The sequence below is a fragment of the Tiliqua scincoides genome, chromosome 11 (genome assembly GCF_035046505.1).
Source record: "Tiliqua scincoides isolate rTilSci1 chromosome 11, rTilSci1.hap2, whole genome shotgun sequence".
Taxonomy (NCBI): domain Eukaryota; kingdom Metazoa; phylum Chordata; class Lepidosauria; order Squamata; family Scincidae; genus Tiliqua; species Tiliqua scincoides.
The window spans coordinates 18,615,641-18,639,686 of NC_089831.1; the positions used below are offsets into that span (position 1 = coordinate 18,615,641).

The 24,046-nt window shown below is 50.2% G+C and overlaps 1 protein-coding gene and 2 pseudogenes across 1 annotated transcript in view; 1 reads left to right on the forward strand and 2 right to left on the reverse strand.

Annotated features, from left to right (window-relative positions):
* Positions 1-3,157: 3,157 nt before the first annotated feature.
* Positions 3,158-3,280, reverse strand: LOC136662956 (5S ribosomal RNA; annotated as a pseudogene).
* A 9,732-nt stretch (positions 3,281-13,012) lies between these two features.
* LOC136662560 (5S ribosomal RNA) lies at positions 13,013-13,129 on the reverse strand (annotated as a pseudogene).
* Positions 13,130-15,624: 2,495 nt separating this feature from the next.
* ADAMTS15 (ADAM metallopeptidase with thrombospondin type 1 motif 15) overlaps positions 15,625-24,046 on the forward strand; it is a 38,498-nt gene continuing 30,076 nt past the window's right edge. The window contains exon 1 of the mRNA XM_066639351.1: positions 15,625-16,573. Coding sequence (XP_066495448.1) covers positions 15,668-16,573 — 906 coding nt within the window. The 5' untranslated portion in view covers positions 15,625-15,667. The remainder of the gene's footprint in view (positions 16,574-24,046) is intronic.

A 24,046-nucleotide genomic window follows, 5' to 3' on the forward strand; every position in this document is an offset into this window, starting at 1 on the left:
ATGTGTATGCTGCAACATTTTGTTGTACATCTATCTATCTATCTATCTATCTATCTATCTATCTATCTATCTATCTATCTATCTATCTATCTATCTGTCTGTCTGTCTGTCTGTCTGTCTGTCTGTCTATTCATCCATCCTCTCTCTCTCTCTCTCTCTCTCTCTCTCTCTCTATCTACAAGATAGACAACGTATCTATCTATCTATCTATCTATCTATCTATCTATCTATCTATCTATCTATCTATCTATCTATCTATCTGTTGCTAGGCAACTCCAGAATGTGCATCTCAACCGCATCAAAGGTAAATGAGGAGCATCTCCTATGGTTGCTTAGTAACAGTGGTTTGCTTTCCCAGTTCATTGGCATTGGCCAAACAGCTGACCCTGCTAAAGGCAAGCCTCAAACATTGCCACCTGCATAGACAGTGCAGGAAGACAGAGGTTGTGCGACACACTCCGTTTAAGATGCAAAGAGGGCAGGTTGCTGTTGAGGGCACACTTGTTGGCCAATCCAGGTTTAGTGCTGTGACATACGTGGAGTGGAGTCGAATCTGGGAAGGATCCAGAGTGGGTAAGAAGGGACCAAAGAGGAGCGCAGAGGCAGAAGGGAAACCTACAACTCTGGCGCTCCCTATTTTGGAGCTACGGAGATAGAACTAAGGACCATCTCGCACATTACATATTTGGATGTACAGTACACCTAAATCCTGAAAAGTGAATGCCACAAACATTTTGCAGTCACGGACTGCATGCTTAAGAACATAAGAACATAAGCCCCACTGGATCAGGCCATAGGCCCATCTAGTCCAGCTTCCTGTATGTCACAGCGGCCCACCAAATGCCCCAGGGAGCACACCTGATAACAAGAGACCTGCATCCTGGTGCCCTCCCCTGCATCTGGCATAGCCCATTTCTAAAATCAGGAGGTTGTGCATACACATCATGGCTTGTACCCCGTAATGGATTTTTCCTCCAGAAACTTGTCCAATCCCCTTTTAAAGGCGTCCAGGCCAGATGCCGTCACCACATCCTGTGGCAAGGAGTTCCACAGACCAACCACACGCTGAGTAAAGAAATATTTTCTCTTGTCTGTTCTAACTCTCCCAACACTCAATTTTAGTGGATGTCCCCTGGTTCTGGTGTTATGTGAGAGTGTAAAGAGCATCTCCCTATCCACTCTGTCCATCCCCTGCATAATTTTGTATGTCTCAATCATGTCCCCCCTCAGGCGTCTCTTTTCTAGGCTGAAGAGGCCCAAATGCCGTAGCCTTTCCTCTAAGGAAGGTGCCCCAGCCCTGTAATCATCTTAGTCACTCTCTTTTGCACCTTTTCCATTTCCACTATGTCTTTTTTGAGATGCGGCGACCAGAGAACTTGTCAGAGAGCCAAGGTTGGCTGCAGTTCCCTGCAAAGTGCACCTTCGGTGGCCAAAGCACCTTTGCAAGAAGTGCAAAATGGCCTGAGTTTACATGAGATTTCTGCCCTGCCCTCTAGGGCCAGCCTACATGAGGCAGCAGCCTAGGCCAGTAGCTAAGGGGGATAGGGGGTACACTGCCAACCTGAACCCTGATGGTGGATCCCGAGATGCAGAGGGGTGCAGGAGACGGTACTGGGAAGGACATCTCCTTGCTGCCACAATACCGTTCCTGCACCTCCTTGTGGTCACTCTGAGGGGTTGTGAGCTGCTCTGAGCAGACCGCTTTTTTAGAAAAAAAAAACAGTCCACCACTCATAGTGACTCACCAGAGCTCAGAGAGTGCCATAAACCCAGAAATAATTGGTGGTGACATCCCCACGTCACCCCAATTTAGGGACTTCCAGGGGGGTTTCATCGGACATCACAACCCTGGGTGCCAAATTCCCAAGCTACACCACTGCTTCAGGTTGTTAATTCTTAGGGTAGTCCCCACATGCCTGCCTCTTCCTATCTCTAGTGCTCCCCTCCTGTTCCCTGGATTCGAAAAAGAAGAAAAAAGGGGGATGGAGTGGAAGAGGAAGTGTGGAAGAGAGAGTGTGGTGGGCTAGAGAGGCACCTGTGTCCCACCTGAGATGCAGGAGGTCTTGGTTCAGCCCTGCCCACCAACATCCTTTTGCATTTAGGTTGATTTTGGTGCACTGCAGCAAGTCACCCACAGGCAAGCTGTTGGCTCAAGCAGGGGGAAGAATGAAGCACATGTTCTCTTGGGCTGTGAGCCAGTTTTGGATGCTGCCAGTCTCTCCAAGCAAGACAAGTGAAGTGGAGGCGCGCTGCCTCTTCAAGCCTTTCCACTCTATCTTTGGCCTGGAACACTCGAAAGGACTATATTAAACCCGGGTTGTGGTTTCTTGCCCCCCCCCGTCACCCTGCTGCTAAGAACATAGTAAGAGAGCTTTGGATTGTTCTTGGACTTCCTCTCTCCTTGCTTTTCAATGACTTGGTTTGCGAACAACCTTCAGGAGCCCAGGGTGGTTATGGGAAGTGTCCTGATCCTGCTAAAATGACGCCTGGGCATAAGAAGGCTGGAATTTGTGTCCATAAATGATGTTATGGAATTTCAACCCATTTGTTTTTTGGCTGTAGCTCAGACTTGGGTAGCAAAGGCAGTGCTCTTCCTGCTGCTATTTCAATCCTTCTCCAGACGTATTTCTCCGTCAGAAATAGAAATCCACACCCAAGTGCAAATGTTTGCTTAGATACTGAAAAAAAAAACTCATGTGCAACCAGGATACAAATCTTTGGTCCAATCGACATTCTTCCAGCTGGTTCACCATGTAGTCCTGCATGGATGTTATACAGATGGCTAACAGCCCAATCCTGGGGTCCGTGGCATGGCTCCACGCCGCGGACCTCAGTCTCAAACGTGCTGTAAGGCATGGTTGTGGGGCTCACTTCCAGGCTCCCGCCGGAGCTAGCCCAGCTCCAGCCGGTGCTGGGCTAGCGCATGGCGGTTGCCCAGGTTCCGCAGCTCGGTGGCCTCCCGGAGATGGGAGGCAGGCGTGTGGCTGGGGGTGGGCGGGAGGCATGTCGGGGGGAGGGAGCGAGGTGGATCTGCGGAACCGAGCTCAGCAGGATCCAAGGCGCTCATGCAGGGCTGCGCGCCCTACAAGGGCGCCTTTACTTTAGCACCAACCTTTTGGTTGGTTGGCAACCTTCTGTCTCAAAAGACTATGGTATAAGCCTACAGCACCCGGTATTCCCAGGCGGTCTCCCATCCAAGTACTAACCAGGCCTGACCCTGCTTAGCTTCCAAGATCAGACAAGATTGGGAGATAGTGTTCAGTATAGGGAGATGGTTGGCAACCTTCAGTCTCAAAAGACTATGGTATAAGCCTACAGCACCCAGTATTCCCAGGCGGTCTCCCATCCAAGTACTAACCAGGCCTGACCCTGCTTAGCTTCCGAGATCAGACAAGATCGGGAGATAGTGTTCAGTATAGGGAGATGGTTGGCAACCTTCAGTCTCAAAAGACTATGGTATAAGCCTACAGCACCCGGTATTCCCAGGCGGTCTCCCATCCAAGTACTAACCAGGCCTGACCCTGCTTAGCTTCCAAGATCAGACGAGATCAGGAATGTGCTTTTGGTCGCAGTTAAAGTGAGTAGCCCAATTGCGGGGCTGCTTCCCTTACTCGGGGGAAGGGGACGAATGTCCCCTTCTCCCAAGGAGCCTCCCGCAGTAGCACGGGAGGTGCAGGATCCGGTGGCAGCCCTCTACAGAGCCGCCGAAACTGGGAGCTCTGGGCAGCTCAGGATTGGGCTGTAAGATAAGGCATGTGACTCACACATTTAGTTCCAGGACCCACTTTTTAGAATGAAAATCTGCGGGGACCCACCTGAAGTGGTGTCATGACTGGAAGTGACGTCATCAAGCAGGAACATTTTTAACCATCCTAGGCTGCAATCCTACCCACACTGACCCAGGAGTAAGTCCCATTGACTAGCCTTGTTAAAAGAATATACATAGTAACTTGTTAAAAGTACAGGTCTGTAGTTACCCCAAATGCAGTCACATCTCATGGGAGCATCAAGTCTAATATATTAAAAATAAAATACTGAAATGAATGGGGACCCAGCTGAAATGGGCTCACGACCCACCTAGTAGGTCCCGACCCACAGTTTGAGAAGCACTGGACCAAGAAGACACACAAGGTCAGGAACAACTGGCATGCACCATATTTTATTTACTTAAAAGATTTCTCTGCCGCCTCTCTTATGCTCAAGGCTGCCTTCTTTCCCCTCTAACATAAACGTGAAGCATTAACACATTGGGCAGCTCACATACAGTCTACTGGCTGTAGGACCCTCCCTCTCCTGCCCTCCTTTTGAGAAAGCCAAAACTTCCTTTAGTGTAGTGGTGCTTTGGCCAAAGTGACAGCCCAATCCTATGCATGTCTACTCAGAAGTAAGTCCCATTAGAGTCAATGGGGCTTACTCCCAGGAAAGTGTGGCTAGGCTTGGGCTGTCAGTCTTTCTGCTCTTAATAACACCATTGAAGCCAGCTTGACTTCCACCAGGTGCAACTCTTATCAGCTGCACTTCAAGACGCCGTCCCGGCCAGGAACGGATGGAGCTGGCCTGGCCATTGTGTGCCAGCACCCTGCCCTCCACAAAGTCCTCACTCGGTTTTTGTAAAGACGTTTCAAGGGCCCATTAAGAGGAGGCCTCGGTTGTTGACTTAGTGATTAGGTGACCCTTTCCCTCTTTTCCTTCCCCACTTTATTATTTCCTCACTTGAAACACAAATGCAAACAAGAAAGTCTGGAGGAATTACATGAGAGTCGATTGAATGGGTGTAGGTTCGCCAGCCCAGCATGTCTGAGCCGGAACTCCTTATCTTTCTTCCCAGGCCTTTTTTTTCCTCATTCCCTCACCACATCTGTGGATACCATCACCATATACCCTGTTGTTCACACAGACAGCCTTGGCTTCACTTTGGATTATGAACTTGTGGAGGGGCCAAGCCAACAGTCCATGCTGCTCTACTTTGTCTATGCTGCTTGGTGGAGGTTGGTGGAGGTTCTAGGCAGTGTTTCTCAACCAGTGGTATTGGTACCACCAGGGCCTCCAAGAGGAGACCTATCAGGGGGTACAGAGTTTCTTTGGAGCCCCTTCCCAAAGAGGAAGGAGGTGAAACAGATGGGGGGAAAGGGGTGGGCAGAACTTCTGCAGCAGCTGCAGCCCCACAGCTGTGTCCCTCAATTCCCATCCACTCCTTCATGGTAAGCACATTCACAAGCCAAAGAGCTCCTGGAACAGGCCAGCTTCTTCCCAGATGTGCGTTCCTGGGCCTGGGGTGTGTGCCTACTGGCGGTATTTGCCACCATGTGCCATGTGAATCCCATGCAGGCAGTGAAACTGGGTAAGACTGGAAAATGTAAGATCCCAGGAAATTTCTGGGCCCCATCCTTTGACTCCTGGCCCCTCTTTCTGACCCTGGGCCTGGGTATAAATTACCCCCTTCACCCCCCTCTCCTAGGCCCTGGATCCTACTGGTGGTACTTGAGGTTATGTCTGGAGGTACTTGCAGGAATCCTGGATTCCTGCAGCCCAGCACTGAGACCAGTGATTCAATATGACAAAGAGTGGTAGGAGGCTTGCCTTGGTGGGCAGAGCGACAGAGTGCTTTTTGCATGCTTGAAAAGCCCTCCGATCCACCCTGAGCCTCTGATTGGGTTTGTTGCATTGCGTCTGGCCCCCCAACCTGGAAGTCACTGGTGATGATCTCATCACCAGTTACTTCCAGTGGTTCTTCCAATAGGTGGACCATGCAAAGTGATACAGTGCAATGGAAATGCGCAAGATCCCTCAAGGAGATAGGGTGCGGTGTCAACAGTGGCCCCTTGCTCTGGCAGGCAAGCACGGGGTTAACACCAGGGCCTTAGATTGCAGGGAGTGGGCTGCACAGCTGCAGCCACTTGGAGGTAAAAAAGCCCTCAGGGTTAAAAGCAGCACCTGCAGGAAAGAAAAGGGGTGGGGGTAGTAGTATTAGGAAAGTTGGTATGTATGTATGTGATGTCACTTCTAGCTTCCGGGAGACTCTTCCATGTTCTGTGGCTCTATTTCTAAGGGCTATTGTCTGTAGCGGGGTGCCCAAACCCCGGCCCTGGGGCCACTTGCGGCCCTCGAGGCCTCTCAATGCGGCCCTCAGGGAGCCCCCAGTCTCCAATGAGTCTCTGGCCCTCCAGAGATTTGTTTGAGCCCGCACTGGCCTGACGCAACTGCTCTCAGCATGAGGGCAACTGTTTGACCTCTCACATGAGCTGTGGGATGAGGGCTCCCTCACTGCTTGCTGTTTCATGTCTGTGATGCAGTAGCGGCAGCAAAGGAATGGCCAGCCTTGCTTTGTGCAAGGCCTTTTATAGGCCTTGAGCTATTGCAAGACCTTCATTCATTCATATAAGTTCATCTTTAATATATTCATTTATGTAAACTTACGTAAATTTATTCAATTTTAGATGTAAATTAATTCTCCCCCCTGGCCCCCCACACAGTGTCAGAGAGACAACGTGGCCCTCCTGCCAAAAACTTTGGACACCCGTGGTCTGTAGTAAGGAATTGTCTGTCCCTCATGTAGTTTTTCAGCAATTTTCAACCACTGTGCTCCAAAGTCCCACGGCACACTTGCAGACCTTTTTTAGCACACTGTAGAGCAGGGATGGGCAAACTTTCAACTTCAGGGATCCTGGACCTTTAACAATTGCATAGAAGATGGAATGTCAGCAGGTGCAGCTTGTCATCACACAGATGCTGCTGAAATTCTCCCTAAAATTGAAAGTTTGCCCGCCCCTGCTGTAGAGAATTGGTGGGTTAAAGTGTTGGATTTGAACCAGGATAGGGTGGGAAGAATCCCACTTTGATAGAACCGATTGTACCAGGGGAGTCAAATGTAAGGCCCATGGGCTGGATGTGGCCCCCGCCAGCTCTTTATTCGGCCCTCAGGCTCTCCCAGCACCACCATCAGCTGCTGAGCTATACTGTTGAAAGGGCAGCTTGCATAACGGGGTTCTCCCATATTTTGGAAATATGATCAAAATTTGTGTAGTTTGTCTTCTGTCATTTGCAGCTCCTGAGAAAAAAGTGCTTATTTTTGGTCATCACCTCTTAACAACATCACTTCCTACTTAATGACATCATTTTTGGCTTTCAGCAGGCACCATGAATGCTATTTGGCCCACTGTATGAGACAAGTTTGACACCCCTGGATTATACCATCTCCAACTGCAAGTGGCGTAATGAGTGCTCCCCCCAACCAAACAAGATAAAAAACCGTCGTAAAACTGCAGCCCTATGCACAATTTCCTGAAAGTCCCATAGAAGACAATGAAACTTACTTTAGAATAGACAAGCATAGGATTGTGCTCTTAGTGTAAAAAACTAGCAGATCAGGGACAGAGACTGTAGCCCTGTTACATGGGCGATGGTTTGAAAATGTTATTCCCCCACCTGAAGTGGTACAGTCCGTTCTGCCATCCCAGGACTCTGCCACTTCATTCCCACCTCCATCTATTGCATATATGGACCCATTTTGAAATACGAGTGATATTTCTAAATACCCAGAAAGACGGCGGAGATAGTTTATTATTCTCGTGAATAAATAGGACGGGAACAATCCTTATTTGTTTGTAGTGTCTTCTGAAAGTGAAACAAGGTGGTGTACACAATGATGACCACTTCAGAGGAGACACTTCCAATTAAAAAATCCACATTTCAAATCTGAACCTACCCACTCATCAGCAATGATTCATGTTTCCTTTGAGACCCAAACCTTTCACATCCCAGAAGCAGAATCCTTCCAAACGAAAGGCATCAGATGTTTGGAAGACTGTGTAAGGGCACTCCGTTTGGTGAAGTTCAGCTACTGCCTCAAGTTCTTGAAAGCCCCCCAAATTCACAACTGAATAGAGGTTGTCAGCCACCCTGCTGGGCCGGCAGGGTCCAGTTCACTAAAGAAACTGACCTCATTAGCTACACTCACCCATTCACTGAGTCGGTTCCTCAAAAGGCATGTGTGGATCACAGGTTCAACCCAAAGTGGGACTTAATTATGGCCAGTCTGAGCAGACTGGCAAATAAAAAAATCTTTGCTTTGGCTTGGGGAGAAATGCTGCTCTCAGCCTCCCTGGTAGACACCACTGTTGGTTTAGATTTCAGAAATGCATAACATTCTTCAGCTACAGCTGTACTCCTGCCAATTCTTTAAATCAAAGCAGAAACCAGCCTGTCTACGAGGATGGCTTAATTTACCATTAAGCCTTCTTTTGGGAAGTAAAAATATAAGTATTTAGTCTGAGTACGTGACTTACGTTGCAAACTCATTGTACGGGAGAGGGACGGGCAGGTCACTTCCACTGCAGTTATCTCTTGGTCAGGATGAGAATGGATAGGTGGGTGTCATTTAAAAGACATACATCACCTTCTAGCAGAAGTCCTTCCAGCCTTGGATCACTCTAAATCAGGCCTGGGAGGGGGGTGGGATCAGTGGCGTACCCTAACTCCCACTCCCTAGTCCTGCAGCCTTACAAGGGCTGCTTGGATTTGTGCCAGCGAATTCACTGGTGTGGATCTGAGTAATCCCTTGGGGTGACTGGGGTGTTACACAGGCTAAGGGGGAAAAATTCCCTTACCCTAAGTTGCCCTCCAGCCACCTCCTCATCTGTGTTGGATATAGTGCAGGCCACTTGGTGTGCCTGTTCCACCACAGGTTAGAATTGGCCCGTGAGACAGGTAGTCTCTGCGTCATCTGCCTCCTGGACAATGCCCTTCCTCCTGGTTGCCTGCAGATGGCAATGTGCCTACTTTCCAGGTGGACTGGACATAAGGACATTCTGGATGAGGCCAAAGATCCATCTCATTATTATGTTTTCCACAGTAACCCATTAGGTGCCTCTAGGAAGCCCACAAGCAGGAGAGAAAGACATACCGCTTTCCCAGCACTGTTCCCCTGTAACTGGTATTCAAGGAAGACTGCCATGGAACCTGGAGGCAACACAGTCATCCAGGACTAGTAGCCATTGATAGACCTGTCCTTCTCCATGAATGTGTCCCTTTTAAAGCCACCTATGCAAGTGGCCATCACCACTGGCATAGTTGGGATGGGTCAAGGGTGAATACCCCAGGGGGGCGGCGGCAGAGGATTCCACCACAACCCCCTTCCCTGCCACTTGTTTTTATTATTATTATTATTATTATTATTATTATTATTATTATTATTATTTCTTCAGGTTCTTCTACTTGGACTTAGAAGACCTTTTGAGAGCTCTGGAAGGCCTACTGGGGGCCAGGGAGGCCGTGCATGACTTCTCCGGCCCTGAGAAGGTCTAAAAGCATCGCTTTCAGTTTCCTCTGAAAACTGGAAGTGACATTTTTAGGCCTCTGGGCTGCATGGGTAGGGCGGGGTGGCATTTTGCAGTCCTGGCCCCGGGTGGCACAGGGGCCAGGATTGCAACGGCCATCACTGCATCTGGTGGCAAAGAGTTCCACAGTTAATCTGAAGTACCTTTATTCCAAATATTCTGCCAATGGGTTTCATCAGATGACCCTTGATCTAGAGTTGTGAGATGGGGGGAATTCCTGGACAGAACAGAAAGCAGTACAAAAAGTAGTTTTGCTTGTAGACCATTGATGGGTGCACCTTATTGCCTCCTCTTCACCTGCCAGTTTGTGGGTGTTCAGTTGATGAGGTTTGTCGAAAGTCACCTGAAACTGTCCCCTCTCGTGCTCTCTGGTGCATACCCAGGACTTCATCTGAGTGGAGGTTGCTTACCAGAGCTTCCTCTCCGCACTGTCACAGATGGCCCCCAATTTTTCCCAGAAGCCAGCTGCTCAGAATTCCCACAGTCTGCCCCAAAATCAACAAAGAAAAGGGGTGGGCAAAACGGGAATGAACATGAATCACGACAGAAGAATGCACATTTTGTGTCTTGAAAAAAAAAAAAAACACGTGGTATGGGGAAAGCTTTCCAGGGAAGTCATTGCTTTTTGGAAACAGCCTGACAAAGTCGCTGGGTCAGCATACACATTGCACGTGCGATGCGCACAGATGCTCTTCCTCAGCACCCCTTGTTTACTATATTGGCTATTTGCCAGCATTCAATAAGCCTGTGCAAATGTTTTGGGCTGGGGTGTTAAAGACATCTGGCATTCCAAAATGCATTCAGTGGTTAGATTATAAGGAAGAGGCATTGGGTCCATTATGTTGGACTCCTTGCACCAGTGCTGTATTTTCTACACATAACTGGGCCTGCTGGATTAAAATGTTTCCTCTTCTTTGCTAAGGAAGTCAGTTAGGGGCTAGAGCCTGTGTGCAGTCCTGAAGGAACATTTGCAGAATTGTCAGGCTGCAATCCTATCCACACTGACCTGGAAGTAAGTACTGTTTAACAAAAGAGGGCTTATTTCTGAGTTGGAATGCACAAGATTGTGCTAGCAGAATCCCAGCTGTTGTTTTTAAAAGTCAGTTATAGTTCTTATGAATGCAGAGTCCATGGATTTCCAAGCATCTGTGGTGGGGACACACCACAATATGTTTACAACTGATTTATGTGTTCGTTCCAAGACACTTTTTTAAAGAATACTTAGTGTGTCTTGCTTTTCCCAAAGCCATCATGCCAACATAAAAATACTACATTAGTTAAAAGGTACCATTGGTTTGAAAATTGCCCTCTTCCACTGTTAATATGCCTTACTTGCATTGTATAAATTAATGTTGGAGAGGCTCAAGAGGTATTTGTTTCCAGTGAGTAAGGTAGGATTACAGCCCAAGTCGTACTGAACACAATGGGCTTACTTCTCAGTAAAATAAATAACGAAATTTTCAGGCACCTGAACTCATAAGTGTTTTGTGGTCTCGTGCATGAAAACATCCTCACTGTGTGTACAGAGACTCAGATTTAGAAATGGAATGACATCTTAGGATAGTAGTTGCATGAAATATTCATAAAAGAGAGGTTGTAGCTTGGTTGCAAAGTACCTGCTTTGAATGCAGAAGGTCCCAGGTTCAAATCTTGGGCACCTCCAGGGAAAGGACGGTTGCCTAAGAGCTGCATTGATGATGCTGAGTTAGATGGGTCAGTGGCCTGATCCTGTGTAAGACAGTTTCATGTGTCTGCTGCCCAATGCTCTTTTCAGATTGCACACACTCCCAGTGCTAAAAACATGTACTCACCCTGAAAGTACTTACCTACCTCTGTGCTCTTTCAGGGCACAATCCTAAGCAGGTCTACTCAGAAGTAAATCCTATTGTGTTCAATGGGACTTGAAAAGAAAATATTTCTTTACTCAGCGTGTGGTTGGTCTGTGGAACTCTTTGCCACAGGATGTGGTGATGGCGACTGGCCTGGACGCCTTTAAGAGGGGATTGGACAAGTTTCTGGAGGAAAAATCCATTACGGGGTACAAGCCATGATGTGTATGCGCAACCTCCTGATTTTAGAAATGGGCTATGTCAGAATGCCAGATGCAAGGGACGGCACCAGGATGAGGTCTCTTGTTATCTGGTGTGCTCCTTGGGGAATTTGGTGGGCCGCTGTGAGATACAGGAAGCTGGACTAGATGGGCCTATGGCCTGATCCAGTGGGGCTGTTCTTATGTTCTTATGACTTACTCCCAGGAAAGTGAGGTTAGGATTGCAGCCTCAAGCAAGTTACTCTCCCCAGGATTGCAGCCTGTTCTAGCATGCAAGTACATCAGAGTCACCAAATCTTAACCTGGCTGCTGAAGGTTTTGGTTGCTCCTAATTTCATTGATTATTAGGAATATTTATACTGCATGTGCTTTGTTTGTTCAATGAAAGAAAGGTTCACAAAGCAGAAAAATGAATATGGTCCCGTGTTCCCCAAAAGGGCTCACAAACCAACACGAGAAGCAGGCAAAATGCATGCAGTGCTGGAGCTGTGAGCCCTTGTGCTGGGGTGAAGAGAGATAACTTGTATGGGATGAGGCTTCAGTCTTCCTAGTTTTGCTAAGTTAATTAACTTCTGCAGTGAGAAAGGAAACCAGGATCCCAAATCAAGCCTACGTGGATAGACTCAAACTTCCTGATATAGCCTCATTCAGCATTTTCAGGCCGGAGCCTCCTTTTGATGTGTGACAAATGCTGACTTCAGGGTCAGCAAAAGAGTGACTGAGGAGATGGAAGTGGTCTCCCATGGCTTTCTGCATGTTGCCACTTCTGAGGTCAGATATCCTGCATTTCCTCCCAGGAGCTCAGGGCAGCACGCACAGCTTGATCCTATTTTATCCTCACGGCAGCACTGGAAGAGAAGCAAGGCCATGAAATAATGGCAGAGACCAGATCACCCAGTGATGGCTGGCTGTGTGCAGATTTCAACGCCAGTCTCAGCTCAAGGTGAGACATTTAGTCTGGGGTGGTGAGAGAGAACCAAGATGGCGTGTGTTGAACTTAGACCTGCAAGATCCAGGTTCAAATCCCCATTCAGCCATGAAGCTTCCTGGGTGACCTTGAGTCAGACACTATAATCATATCATCATTGTCATCTAGCCCTTGCTTGCTTCTCTGTCTGTTGCAAAGTTTGGATTTGCAGAGCAACGCTTTGAACTCGAGGACCAGGATGTGGTTTGGAAATTGGATTTAGACCTGCAAGTTCCAGGTGCAAATCCCTGCTCAGCTATGAAGTTTCATGGGTGACCTTGGGCCAGTCACTCTCAGCCTCACCTACCTCACAGAACTGTTGTGTGAACAAAGAGGGGAAGAACCATGTACACCATGCCCTGATGTCCTTGGAGAAAGGGAGTACAGAAATGTGAAAAATAAATAATGGTCACTCCTCACCTTCCTCACTCACTCTTTATGGGGGGGGGGGGTAATACTACACAAGGCTATCACTAATCAGTTGCCTCCCTGCATTTGCCCCACCTTTAAGATGTCATGGTTTTGAGAACAGCAGCATGGACTGCACAGTTAGAATCACAGACTTGGTGTTTAGGGCTGTGGCCAAAGGGGGAGTGTCAGCCATCTGTGTCCCTATGTTCCACTGGTTGGCAACCTTCAGTCTCGAAAGACTATGGTATAAGCCTACAGCACCCAGTATTCCCAGGTGGTCTCCCATCCAAGTACTAACCAGGCCTGACCCTGCTTAGCTTCCGAGATCAGACGAGATCGGGCATGTGCAGGGTAACAGTTGCTGCCAATGTTCCACTGTGCATTGTCCACTGCTGTGGACGGGACACTGTTCAGTGCAGATGCCCCCAAACAGATGTGGTGTGAAACGATCTTGAAAAAGGATTTCCTTTTTGCAAATGTGAGGGGGGACGACAAAATGAAGTCTAGACTAACTGGAGCAGCAAGCAGCAGGTCTGGAAGCACCCCTTGTAGGGCTTCCTGGTAGTGTGTTGACCCTGAAGTCCTAAACACACTGACCTGGGAATAAGTCCCACTGAAGTTGTTGGGGAATAACAACAGTGGGGCTTACATTTGCGTAGACATACATGGGATCGTGCTGCTAGCATGGGATTAAAGCACATGGTGCACCACAGTTAATGGCAGCGATTTTCAAAGTTTTTCTTCTTTGAGGTCCACTGACCTCTATGGTCTTCTGTATGGTCTTCACCTCTTGTGATGTCACTTCTGGCTCTGAGACACTTTTCTGGGTTCTACACCTCTGTCTCTCTAGGACAACTGTTTTTTGTAACAAATTGTTTCGTAAGAAACTGTCCTCTACCAGCAGAGGAAGAGGGACAGACAATTTGTTACAACAGACAGTTGCCCTAGAAATAGAGCCGCAGTACCTAGAAGATTCTTTTTCCAGTGATTTTCAAACTCTTGTGGCACACTTGTGGACCTTTTGCAGCACACCCATGTGCCGTGGCACACCGGTTAAAAATGGATGGTTTTTGGGTTGTCTGCACAATCATGTCATCTGCCTGCCAGCCATTGATGGTCCACTTTCCCTGTGATTAAATCAGCATGTTTATTCATGAGAAAAACCCACTCATAATAAGTTGTCTTTAATGCCACAGAGCTGCACAATGACCACAGATGTGGAGTGTAGCTCCGGCTCCCTACCAGCACTAACTCTAAATATGTTTCACTGAAACAATGACATCTGCTTCCCCTGGTTATCCTTGCCTGCCTGCCTACTCCTGTTGTCTCCCTTGTTTCAATAGCTGGATTGTAAGCCCTTTGGGGGCAGGGACCTGTCTTTTCAGTCTTTGTAAAGTGTCATGCTATATATACTGATGCTGCTATATGAATGATGCAGGCATAAGAATCATGCTGGATCAGGTCAAAGGCACATCTAGTCCAGCTTCCTGTATCTCACAATGACCCACCAGATGCTTCAGGGGGCACACAGGACAACTAGAAAACTGCATCCTGGTGCCACTCCCCTGCACCTGGCATTCTGAAGGAGCCTACTCCTAAAAACAAGAGGTTGCACATACCTATCCTGCCTTGTAACCTGTGATGAACTCTTCCTAGATCAATCAAGCCGCCTTTCCAGGAGAAAGGCTGAATACGAATTGAATCAATCAATAAATCTGTCCAACCCCTTTTTCAAGGCATCTAGGCCAGATGCCATCACCACATCCTGTGGCAAGGAGTTCCACAGATTTATTACCCACTGGGTAAAAAAAAAAAAGGTATTTTCTTTCCCTGCAGTATCTGAAAGTCCCTGAATGGTCATGTATGAACCATAAGCGAGCTAGAACACAAGTAGAGGAGGAAATCTCTCCAAGCAAAGGGAAGAGGAGCTCGGAATGTGTTTAATTCCGAGTGACCTGGGAAGAACAGCTGGTGCTCAGAAGTGTACACGGAGCGCTTTCCAAGTCGGAAATGATAAGGCGCCCACTAATTAAGAGAAGGGAGACGGAATGCAGCCTTGAGCAGTTTGGGGCCCTCCCACAACAAAGCACCCCCCTCCCCCCCAAATAACATCCCTTTGGCAGTAGCTTTGGGCTCAGGAAAGCCTCAGGATCTAATCACAAACAAAACAATGTCCTTTGGGGAAAAAACAGCCAAGTCAGGCAAACAGAAGAACTTGGAGAGAGGGAGGGGGCACGGGGAGGGGGGCCGAGCAGAGTAGGAAAAAGAACAGCAGGCGCAGCACCCCCTTTCTCTCTCCCTCTCTTGCAGTGGCGTAGCTAGAGGGGGGCAAAGCACTAAGTTTTGCAGGAAGCCTCACCGCAGCGCGCAAGCGCCCCCCCCCTTGAAGCTATTTCGAGCAGGGGGAATAAATCGGAGGCATTTCATTGGCCTGTGCAACAGAAGCAAGAGAGCGGTGGCGTAGCCGGGGGGGGGAAAGTACTAAGTTTTGCAAGGAGCCTCACCGCAGCCACGCCGGTGCAGGGAGCAAACAGAGGCATTTCCCCGGCTCCGAAGGGAAGGGGGTGAGGCTCCCTGCGAAACTTAGCGCTGCCCCCCCCCCCGCTTAGCCCTTCCAGCCGGCGAGGCTCGGGGCGGCGCCTGCGGAGCGCGGGGGCGCGCCGGCTCTTCCCCCCTCCCCATCTGGCGTCCCGGGAGCGCTGCCTGGGCGGCCGGCGGGCCGAGAGGGCAGGTCCAAGCAGCGCGGCGCGCACCTCCCCTTCCCCGCGGCCGCCCGGGGGCCAGCGGGGGTAGTGGGTGGATCTGGCGCTTGGCAGGCGGCGGGGAGGTACATAAAGCGCCGAGGGAGAGGAGGAGGGTGGTGGTGATGAAGATGAGGACGCGGCCGCTCTGAGCAGCGCAGCGATGCCTCTGCCCGCGGGCTGCCGCCTGCTGCTGCTGTGCCTGGCCGCGCTGCCCGGGCTGTGCGCGCCGCTGGAGACGGAGCTGGTGACCCCGCTGCGCCTGGACGCGGACCCTGCCCCGAGGGGCTCCCCGCCGGCGGTGGTCTTCCAGCTGCGCGCCTTCCGCGAGGACCTGCGCCTGCAGCTGCGGCCCGACGCGCGCTTCCTGGCGCCCTCCTTCGCCAGCCAGTACCTGGGCGCGCCGGCGGCGGGCGAGGGGGGCGCGGGCGCTGGCGCGGCGGGGCTGCGGCGCTGCTTCTACGCGGGCGAGGTGAACGGCGAGCCGGGCTCCTTCGCGGCGCTGAGCCTGTGCGGGGGGCTGACGGGCGCCTTCGGCTACCGCGGCGACCAGTACCTGATCCGGCCCCTGCGCAACGACAGCGGCAACGGCGCGCGCTGGCACAGCCGCGGGGAGCACCTGCTGCAGCGCCGGCGCCCCCCCGCGCAGGACCCCGCCGCCGCCTCGCGCTGCGCGGTGGGCCCCGGCCCCAGCCCGGCCGCCGAGCGGGCGCTGCGCAGCTACCAGGCGGCGCGGCGCGCCAAGCGCTTCGCCTCGGTGCCGCGCTTCGTGGAGACGCTGGTGGTGGCCGACGAGTCCATGGTGCGCTTCCACGGCGCCGCGCTGGAGCACTACCTGCTGACGCTGATGGCCACGGCCGCGCGCCTCTACCGCCACCCCAGCATCGGCAACCCCATCAGCCTGGTGGTGGTCAAGCTGCTGCTGGTGGCGCGCGACGACAAGGGCCCCAAGGTCAGCGGCAACGCCGCGCTCACGCTGCGCAGCTTCTGCGCCTGGCAGAAGAAGTGGAACAAGGGCAGCGACAAGCACCCCGAGTACTGGGACACCGCCGTGCTCTTCACCAAGCAGGTGCGTGGCGCGGGCGGGGGCGGAGCGCTCGGGGCAGGGGGAGCCTCGCCGCGGCGCGCAAAGCGCTCAGTGCTGCAGGGAGCCTCACCTCAGAGTGCAAGGCGCTAAGTGTTGCAGGGAGCCTCACCGCGGCGTGCAAAGCGCTAAGTGTTGCAGGGAGCCTCACCGCGGCGTGCAAAGCGCTAAGTGTTGCAGGAGCCTCACCATGGCGTGCAAAGCGCTAAGTGTTGCAGGGAGCCTCACCTCAGAGTGCAAAGCACTAAGTGTTGCAGGGAGTCTCGCCAAGGCATGCGAAGCACTAAGTGTTGCAGGGAGCCTCACCATGGCGTGCAAAGCGCTAAGTGTTGCAGGGAGCCTCACCATGGCGTGCAAAGCGCTAAGTGTTGCAGGAGCCTCACCATGGCGTGCAAAGCGCTAAGTGCTGCAGGGAGCCTCACCTCAGAGTGCAAAGCGCTAAGTGTTGCAGGGAGCCTCGCCATGGCATGCAAAGCACTAAGTGTTGCAGGGAGCCTCACCATGGCGTGCAAAGCGCCCAGTGCTGCAGGGAGCCTCACCTCAGAGTGCAAAGCACTAAGTGTTTCAGGGAGCCTCGCCATGGCATGCAAAGCACTAAGTGTTGCAGGGAGCCTCACCTGGGATGCAGGGGCCCCTCCCCCTCTTCCTCAGAGCCATTCGAAACAATGTGAGGATGCCTGCAAAACTTAGTGCTTTGCCCCCCCCCCCCCGCTACGGCACTGGAATTGGGCCCAAGCCAACCCTCAAGGGTGACAGGTGCCAGGACTGTTGGAATGTGCCACCAAGTTTCCTGCTCATGCGCAGAGCAGCGTTGGCAAGCCCGCTGCATCTGCCCGGCATCAGGCAGTAGTGCCCAATGGGGGGGGGTTTAAGCCACACACGAATCCTGGGGCTTGGACCTAGCAGGAAAGCAACCCGTTGACCGAATTGGCAAGTAGGAGGCGCTGTCCGAATGAGAGTGTGTGACTCCCCCCCCCCCCCAGGACTGGAGGGTGTTGAATCTGGGAAGGCACTTCGGCTCTGCCTTTCTGGAGTCTCGGCTCCTTTAATGCTCAGCACACTTGTAAAAGGGCTCCTAGCTCAACACTCTGCATGCAGAAACGTCCATGCTGTCACCTGTGGCATCTCCATTGGAAAGGAGTAGATAGCAGCAGTGGCATAGCTAGAGAGGTTGCAAAGCACTAAGGTTTGCAGGGAGCTTCAGCGCAGCGTGGAAGCAACCCCTTCCCTTCCTCTCACCTTTGGAGCCATTCTGGGCTGGGGCAGCAAAACGGAGGCAAATGCTTCTGTTTTGCTCTTCCTGCTTGGAATGACTCTAATGGGGAGGGGGCAGGGCCACTTGCATGCTGCGGCCTCTGCAAAACTTAATGCCTTGCTCCCCCTCTAGCTATGCCACTGGATAGCAAGCTCAGAAAGACCACCTTGGAGATAGGCTGCCAGTTAGAGGTGGACCAGTGGTCGGATGCTACAATACATCGTATGTTCAGACTTAGGATAACAACATTCAGGGAGGTGGCCAAACTGCAGCCGCAAAACAGCACCTGAAAGATGAGCCAGTGTGTTGGTTTGGCTGCAGGGCTCTCTGTTCTCTTTGCTTGGGGTGTGTGTGATGACCCTGCTGAAATTGGCAGGGGTGTGTCATTATCCATAATGGGGATGAACCACACCTTCTCAAGGGATGGCCCCTGGGTAGATGTCTAGCCAGTACAAATGGATGGGTTTCATGGTGCTTCAAAACAGAAAACAAACACCCAGAGAAGCATGGGGGGGGCATATATGAAGCTGCCACCTTCCAAGTTTTTTGGCTGGCATTGCCTACTCAGACTGGCAGTGCCTCACCCAAGCTCCTGGCAAAGGTCTTTCTCCAGATCCAGACTCCAGATCTTTCAGTGGGAATTGAACCTGGGACTCCAGCATGCAGAGCATGTGGTGTAACGCTCATTGCTGGCCCCTCCCACAGCTCTGAGGGGAGCTTGTGGGTTATGTGTTTGGCATGCATGGGATTCCTGTTGAACAGCAGCCCAGAAAGCAAGGCAGCACTGGCACAGTTTTTGCGAGGCCGGTAAATGGGTCAGGGGAAAGACATTCCTCATTGGGAGGGATTGGCAGAGAGAAGACCCAATTTGCCAGTGGGCACCTTGTTGGGCAGGGTGGGCCCACAAGGCTTGTCCTTCTACCCTCCCCCTTCTTCTGCTAGCTGGATCCTATTCTCCCACTTACTCAATGCAACCCTCTGAATTTAGGTGTTGGAGCAGCAATTGCTCACCGGCTCTTTGCTGAATGGATCTGCAAATTGAGGGTGTTTTTTTTTTCTTTTTGGTGGGGGGAAACTACAGAGTGAGGAGGGGGAAACACTGAGAGAGGTTTGCAAAGTTAGAAATGGGAAGAAACATTGGTGTAGCTAAAGGGGATCAGGGGGGTACATTGGCCCAGGTACCAAACCTTTAGGGGGTAGCTTTCAGAGGCCTCTAAGAAACCCCTCAAGGTACATAGCATGTATTGTATATGAGTATACAATACATGGGGATGTAAAAAAATCTTGGGCCCCCTGATGTCTTAGCTACACCACTGGGGAGAAACCACCCTTTCTCCAAGGAGCTCAGGGTGGTTGTCCTCACAACAACCCTGTGAGGTAGGTGAGGCTGAGAGGGTGTGACTATCCCAAAGTCACCCAGCTTTGTGGCTGAGCAGAAGTTTGAACCTGGACCTTCCAGGTCTAAATCCAACTCCGGAACCACTACACCATCCTGGCTCTTATGCAGTTGTATTCTGCAAGCAGGAGGCTGGACTAGAGAGCTTCTTGGTCCAGAAGGGTTTTTCTGATGTACTTCCTTGCTTCTGCAATTGAGCCAAAAATTTGTACAGTAACTCCTCAAAACAGCTGGACGTGGCCTGCAGTCTTCTTTTTCTGGGAGCACTTACAGGATCCTTCATTGCAGTGTTTCTTAGGAAACTGGAGAACAGTTAGGAATGTGTGTGTGCTTCCTACCCTCCCCGTCCTGTTCTTTGGAAATGTTTCATCTTGCTTGCCTCACATGTGAAGTTATTTCATTCCTCCAGAGCAATTTGGTATGTGAGCGTTTATTTACCTTCAACGTCAATGAGTTATAAGTTAATCTTGCTGTATTGCTTGGCCCTTAAAGTGACCTCTGTGTGGTTTTATCCTTTGTTACTGTATCATAACCAAACTTAGAAAGACCAGCTGACTTTTCCCTGCATTTTCAGTTTTTGTTTGGTGCTAGTGAAATCTTTTGGGCCTGTGGAGATCAAAGGGAAGTCCCTTGCTTGTTCATTGGCTCTAGAAAAACTAGCATCCATCTACGTCTTGCCAATCAATTCAACTTCCACTGAGGCAGGAGGACTGGACCTGTTCCTAGCTCCACCCATCTGTGGTCCCTACTCTCCTTAACCTCTAGGTGGATGCTGACATGTAGAGCATCCTCTGTGATCCTTCATGTGCTATGGCATCTTGCCCAATAGGGATGCAGCTGTTCACTCTAATCTTGGTCTCCAAGCAGCCATCATCACATAGGAGTGAGTGACACTGAGATCTTTTCCACCTGGGCCTGATTCAGACAGGTGACTGGCCTGAAACTTTCTCAGGAAATCCTCCAGGCTGAGCCAGAACACCGCCCAGATCCATGGCAGCAATCCTGCAAATACTCTTGGGAAATACTTGCATGCATCCAAAAGGCAAATTCTGAAAGGCCAATCCTAGCCTGTCATTCCAGCTGCTAGAGAACACTGACAGTTGCACACAATAGCTTCCTTAGGTTAGCTGTTAATAGCTTACTTAACAGCAGTTAAGATAAGTTTGTGCAGATACAATCCTAATCACACTTTCCTGAGAGTAAGTCCCATTGAACAAAATAGGACTTACTTCTGAGTAGACCAGGTTAGGACAGTGCCCTGTGTGTTGCACTCCTCTAGGACAATTTTGAGTTGAAAGATAAAGTATTGTACATGAGAAAGGTATCTATGTGACCATGTAGGAATTATTATTGGGGGTCATTCTAGGCCCCAGTGCTTTATAATACTTCCTGTGTTATGTTCATAGTGTTTTTCCCCCAATAACTGAAGTTGTCAAATAATTAAGAGTATAGTATCGTATATAGGCTAAGAAATCGAGCTAGGAATCAGAAAGTCCCTGCTTAAATTCAAAATCTGCCATTAGGTGATCCTAGGAAAGCTATTCCCCCCTCAGTCCCCCTGCCGGCTCACCCTTCCCATCTGCAATGGGGGGGGGGGTAAAGCTTGCCAAATCCTACTGGGTTGTTGCAAGGTGATAAGAAAATCCAGTACATGCAAAGTGTTTTGGACACATGAAAGCACATGAAAGCAAATTAAACTGCTAAGTATTGTGACTCAGTAGGGCACTGACTTGATTCTAAAATCTGATTATTAAATGGCTTTTTGCAAGAGTAGCAGGATGAAAGAGTTGGCTGGGTGTCCTCCTTCAAAGACTTTGGGAAATAAGACCCTGATTGCTGGCTGATGGAAGGAAGACGGGCAGACTTGAAATGAATTCAACTGGAATCCAGTTCATTTGGAAATGACCACTTAAAGCAAATGCTCTCCCCCCCCCCCTGCGTTTGGCACTATGTGAATTAGCTGCTAGAGTGGCATGAAAGAAGAAAGGAAACCCATTGAGTCCAGCATCCTCTTTCTCCTGTTGGTCAACCAGATGTTTTTGGGAAGCTTGCAAGCAGGGCATGAAGGCAAGAACACTTCACAGTACCTTTCTGCCCAGCATCCGATGTTCATGGCCAAACTAGGCTTGACAAAAAGGGAGCTCCATGTGTGGAACTGCAGTTGCATGTCAGCACCAGACTATAGGTGTGTTGGCTATACAGTGCAAGAGGAAGGAATGTTTCACCCCTTCTCCTGTGCTGTAGCCAGGGCCTCTGGGGGTACATTGTACCTGGGCCTAAAGGGGCCAAAAAGAGGGTCTGTGTGCCAAAGGATAGGAGTTGGAAGTTTCCTGGGATGTCAGCTGGCATAATGGAGACTGAAAGATGGAGGCTAGGCAGGTCGGTAGACCTTGCATTGGGAAGCTGGGTAGACCTGAGCTCTGGCGACTTTGCCAGCTGTTGCCACTCTCACCTGCCCTTTTTCACCCCCAAAATAAACTGATTACCCCCTGATAAAATTCCTCCTAGAGGCCTTGACACCAAGAAGAAGTCATAAAGGGATAATGTTGGGCCAGAGGGGAGGAGGAATTGCTGCCACGTGTGAATAAGTGCATGTGCAAGAGAGGTCACAGCCTCTTCCAGGCCCCTCTTCCCGCTACTGTCAACCCAGCCACCCCAGAATTCATACATAGACTTGGGTTCTGGTGAGCGGATGCCAGCTGTGAAACATTCTGGGCCACCCACTCAGTCCCATATGCATTTCCCGGGCTGAAGGCATAAATCACGATAGGGGGAAGGGTGACCCACCCCTTGTGGGGAGGTCAATGGAAAGCACCCACAGATTGACTTTTTGTGGCCTGGTACTTTTCTGCTTGTGACTGTAAACAACCCTTGTGTACATGGGTAAAGCTTCAAGGAAGAACCACAGACTTTGGTGTGGTTTTCATGAACATGTGAACCCTTCAAAGACGAACACTCTCCTCTTTTCTCCCCCCCCCCCCCACAATTCTTCCCATGATGTTGGATTGGAACAGGCCTGCTTCGGCTGTTGCCCCACTGCTGATCTATGGAGGAGGACTGCCGGAGCCTCACATGGTATACATTAGAGCAGGATGTGACTCGGCGGATGAGACCCTCTCCTTGCTGAGATGAGAGCTGGAACTCTTCCACTGACTTTTTGAAATGGAGCTGCCTGTTCCCCCCATTGTCGTGTCACAGCGCCACAATGATTGTGTGTGTGACAAATATGATATCGCTTACCAGACTGTAAAAATTCTTCATGGAGAAAAGACCCTTTTTCTCTGATTAGCCATGCAGTCTCCTGGCTGCTTAGGGAACAATAAAAAGCAAAATAAAATCTTTTAATAGATAAAGCAAAGGTGTCTTAAATTCTCCTTCTCCTCCGGATTCTCTGGAATTCTATATTGGAGCAGATGAGTAACCCTCCCCTTTGCAGGACAGGCTTTTCCATAACTAGTTCCAAAGCAAAACTCTTTTGGAAGCGCAGGAAACAGACCATTGCAAGTGTTTTATTTTTCCTTAGCAATTTGAACAGTGCAATTACTATAGCTCTGAACTTCGTGTTGACCTTCTGTTCTACTTGGGTAGCATCTTCTGGTCCTCAATAACAGCAGAGCTGGTTTAGTGGTTAAGAGCAGGTGTAGTAGCTGAGAGAAGGAGCCACCAGGGGTGACTTGAATCTCACCTTTGCCCTGAAATCAGCAGGTGGTCTTAACTTTGGCCTTCCCCTGCTGCAATATGGGGATAATAATTACTTCCTTTATAGTTGGCAAGGGTGCTGCCAAGATAGTACATGTGAAAAACTTTGCACACAAAAAATATTTTTGTTCAGATGAGGTGGAGCTGCACCACTTCAGACTGCAAGGGAGGGCTCATGTGATCGAATATGCAAGTCCAGACTTCAGGTAAAGAAATGTTTGCATATAGTGTGCTAGTGTCATGTTAAGGGGAATTCTGGGACATTAAAATTCCTGCTACTGCCTGTTCCCCAGATAGATTTTTTTCAAAATGTAAAAGCTGGGATCTGTTGGCAAGACTGAGTGGTGCTCGCGAGCAAGGTGGGCACTTGTTTGGGTCCCTGGCCTGACTCAAACATTGTCTTCCCTTCCCTAGTGGTATGCCAGCCTCTCCTTCTCTCCCTCCCTGGTTTGGAAAAGAAAGAAGAGACATAGAAGAAGATGAAAGGTGGAGGAGGAGATTCCCTCTTCTATTTCTCATTCAGAGAGAGAGAGAGATAGAGAGAGGTGGGTACCCCCGTCACTGCTGCCTGAGGTCTCCACCTCAGATGGTGTCATGGATGAGCTGGCCCTGGAACCTAGTGACGTCGCTAGGTTTGGCGTCACCCTGTATGGTAATACTTGTGGCAACTGGCCCTGCCACTTCCAAGGATGGGGCTGGTTCTGCGGCTTGGCTGAATGCCAAGGAACTTCGTACTTATGAAGTACCTGCAGATAGGTTTAGTGGAAGAGCTTAGCGATCCCAGTTTCCCCCCGGATGTGGCACATCCAAGAGTTGTGAACTTGGTTGAAGACTCATTTTGATGTCACCCTCCATGGTGTCACCCAGTGTGGTCCGCACCCCCTGCTCCCCCCAATGATGCCATTTCTGGGAACCCCTTTCCATGTAAGCAAGGATTGACTGTACTGAAGCTTTTGGATTTTTCTCTAAGGGACCATTTGGGCGGTCCTCACTTGCTGTTCGTAAGTACGTGTCCTGCAACTGTCAGTTGAATCTCGATTCTGCCTCTTTTTCACCAGGGATTTTGGGCTCACACTGTGGGCCTTGGCTGGATGGAATCAGTGAGAGC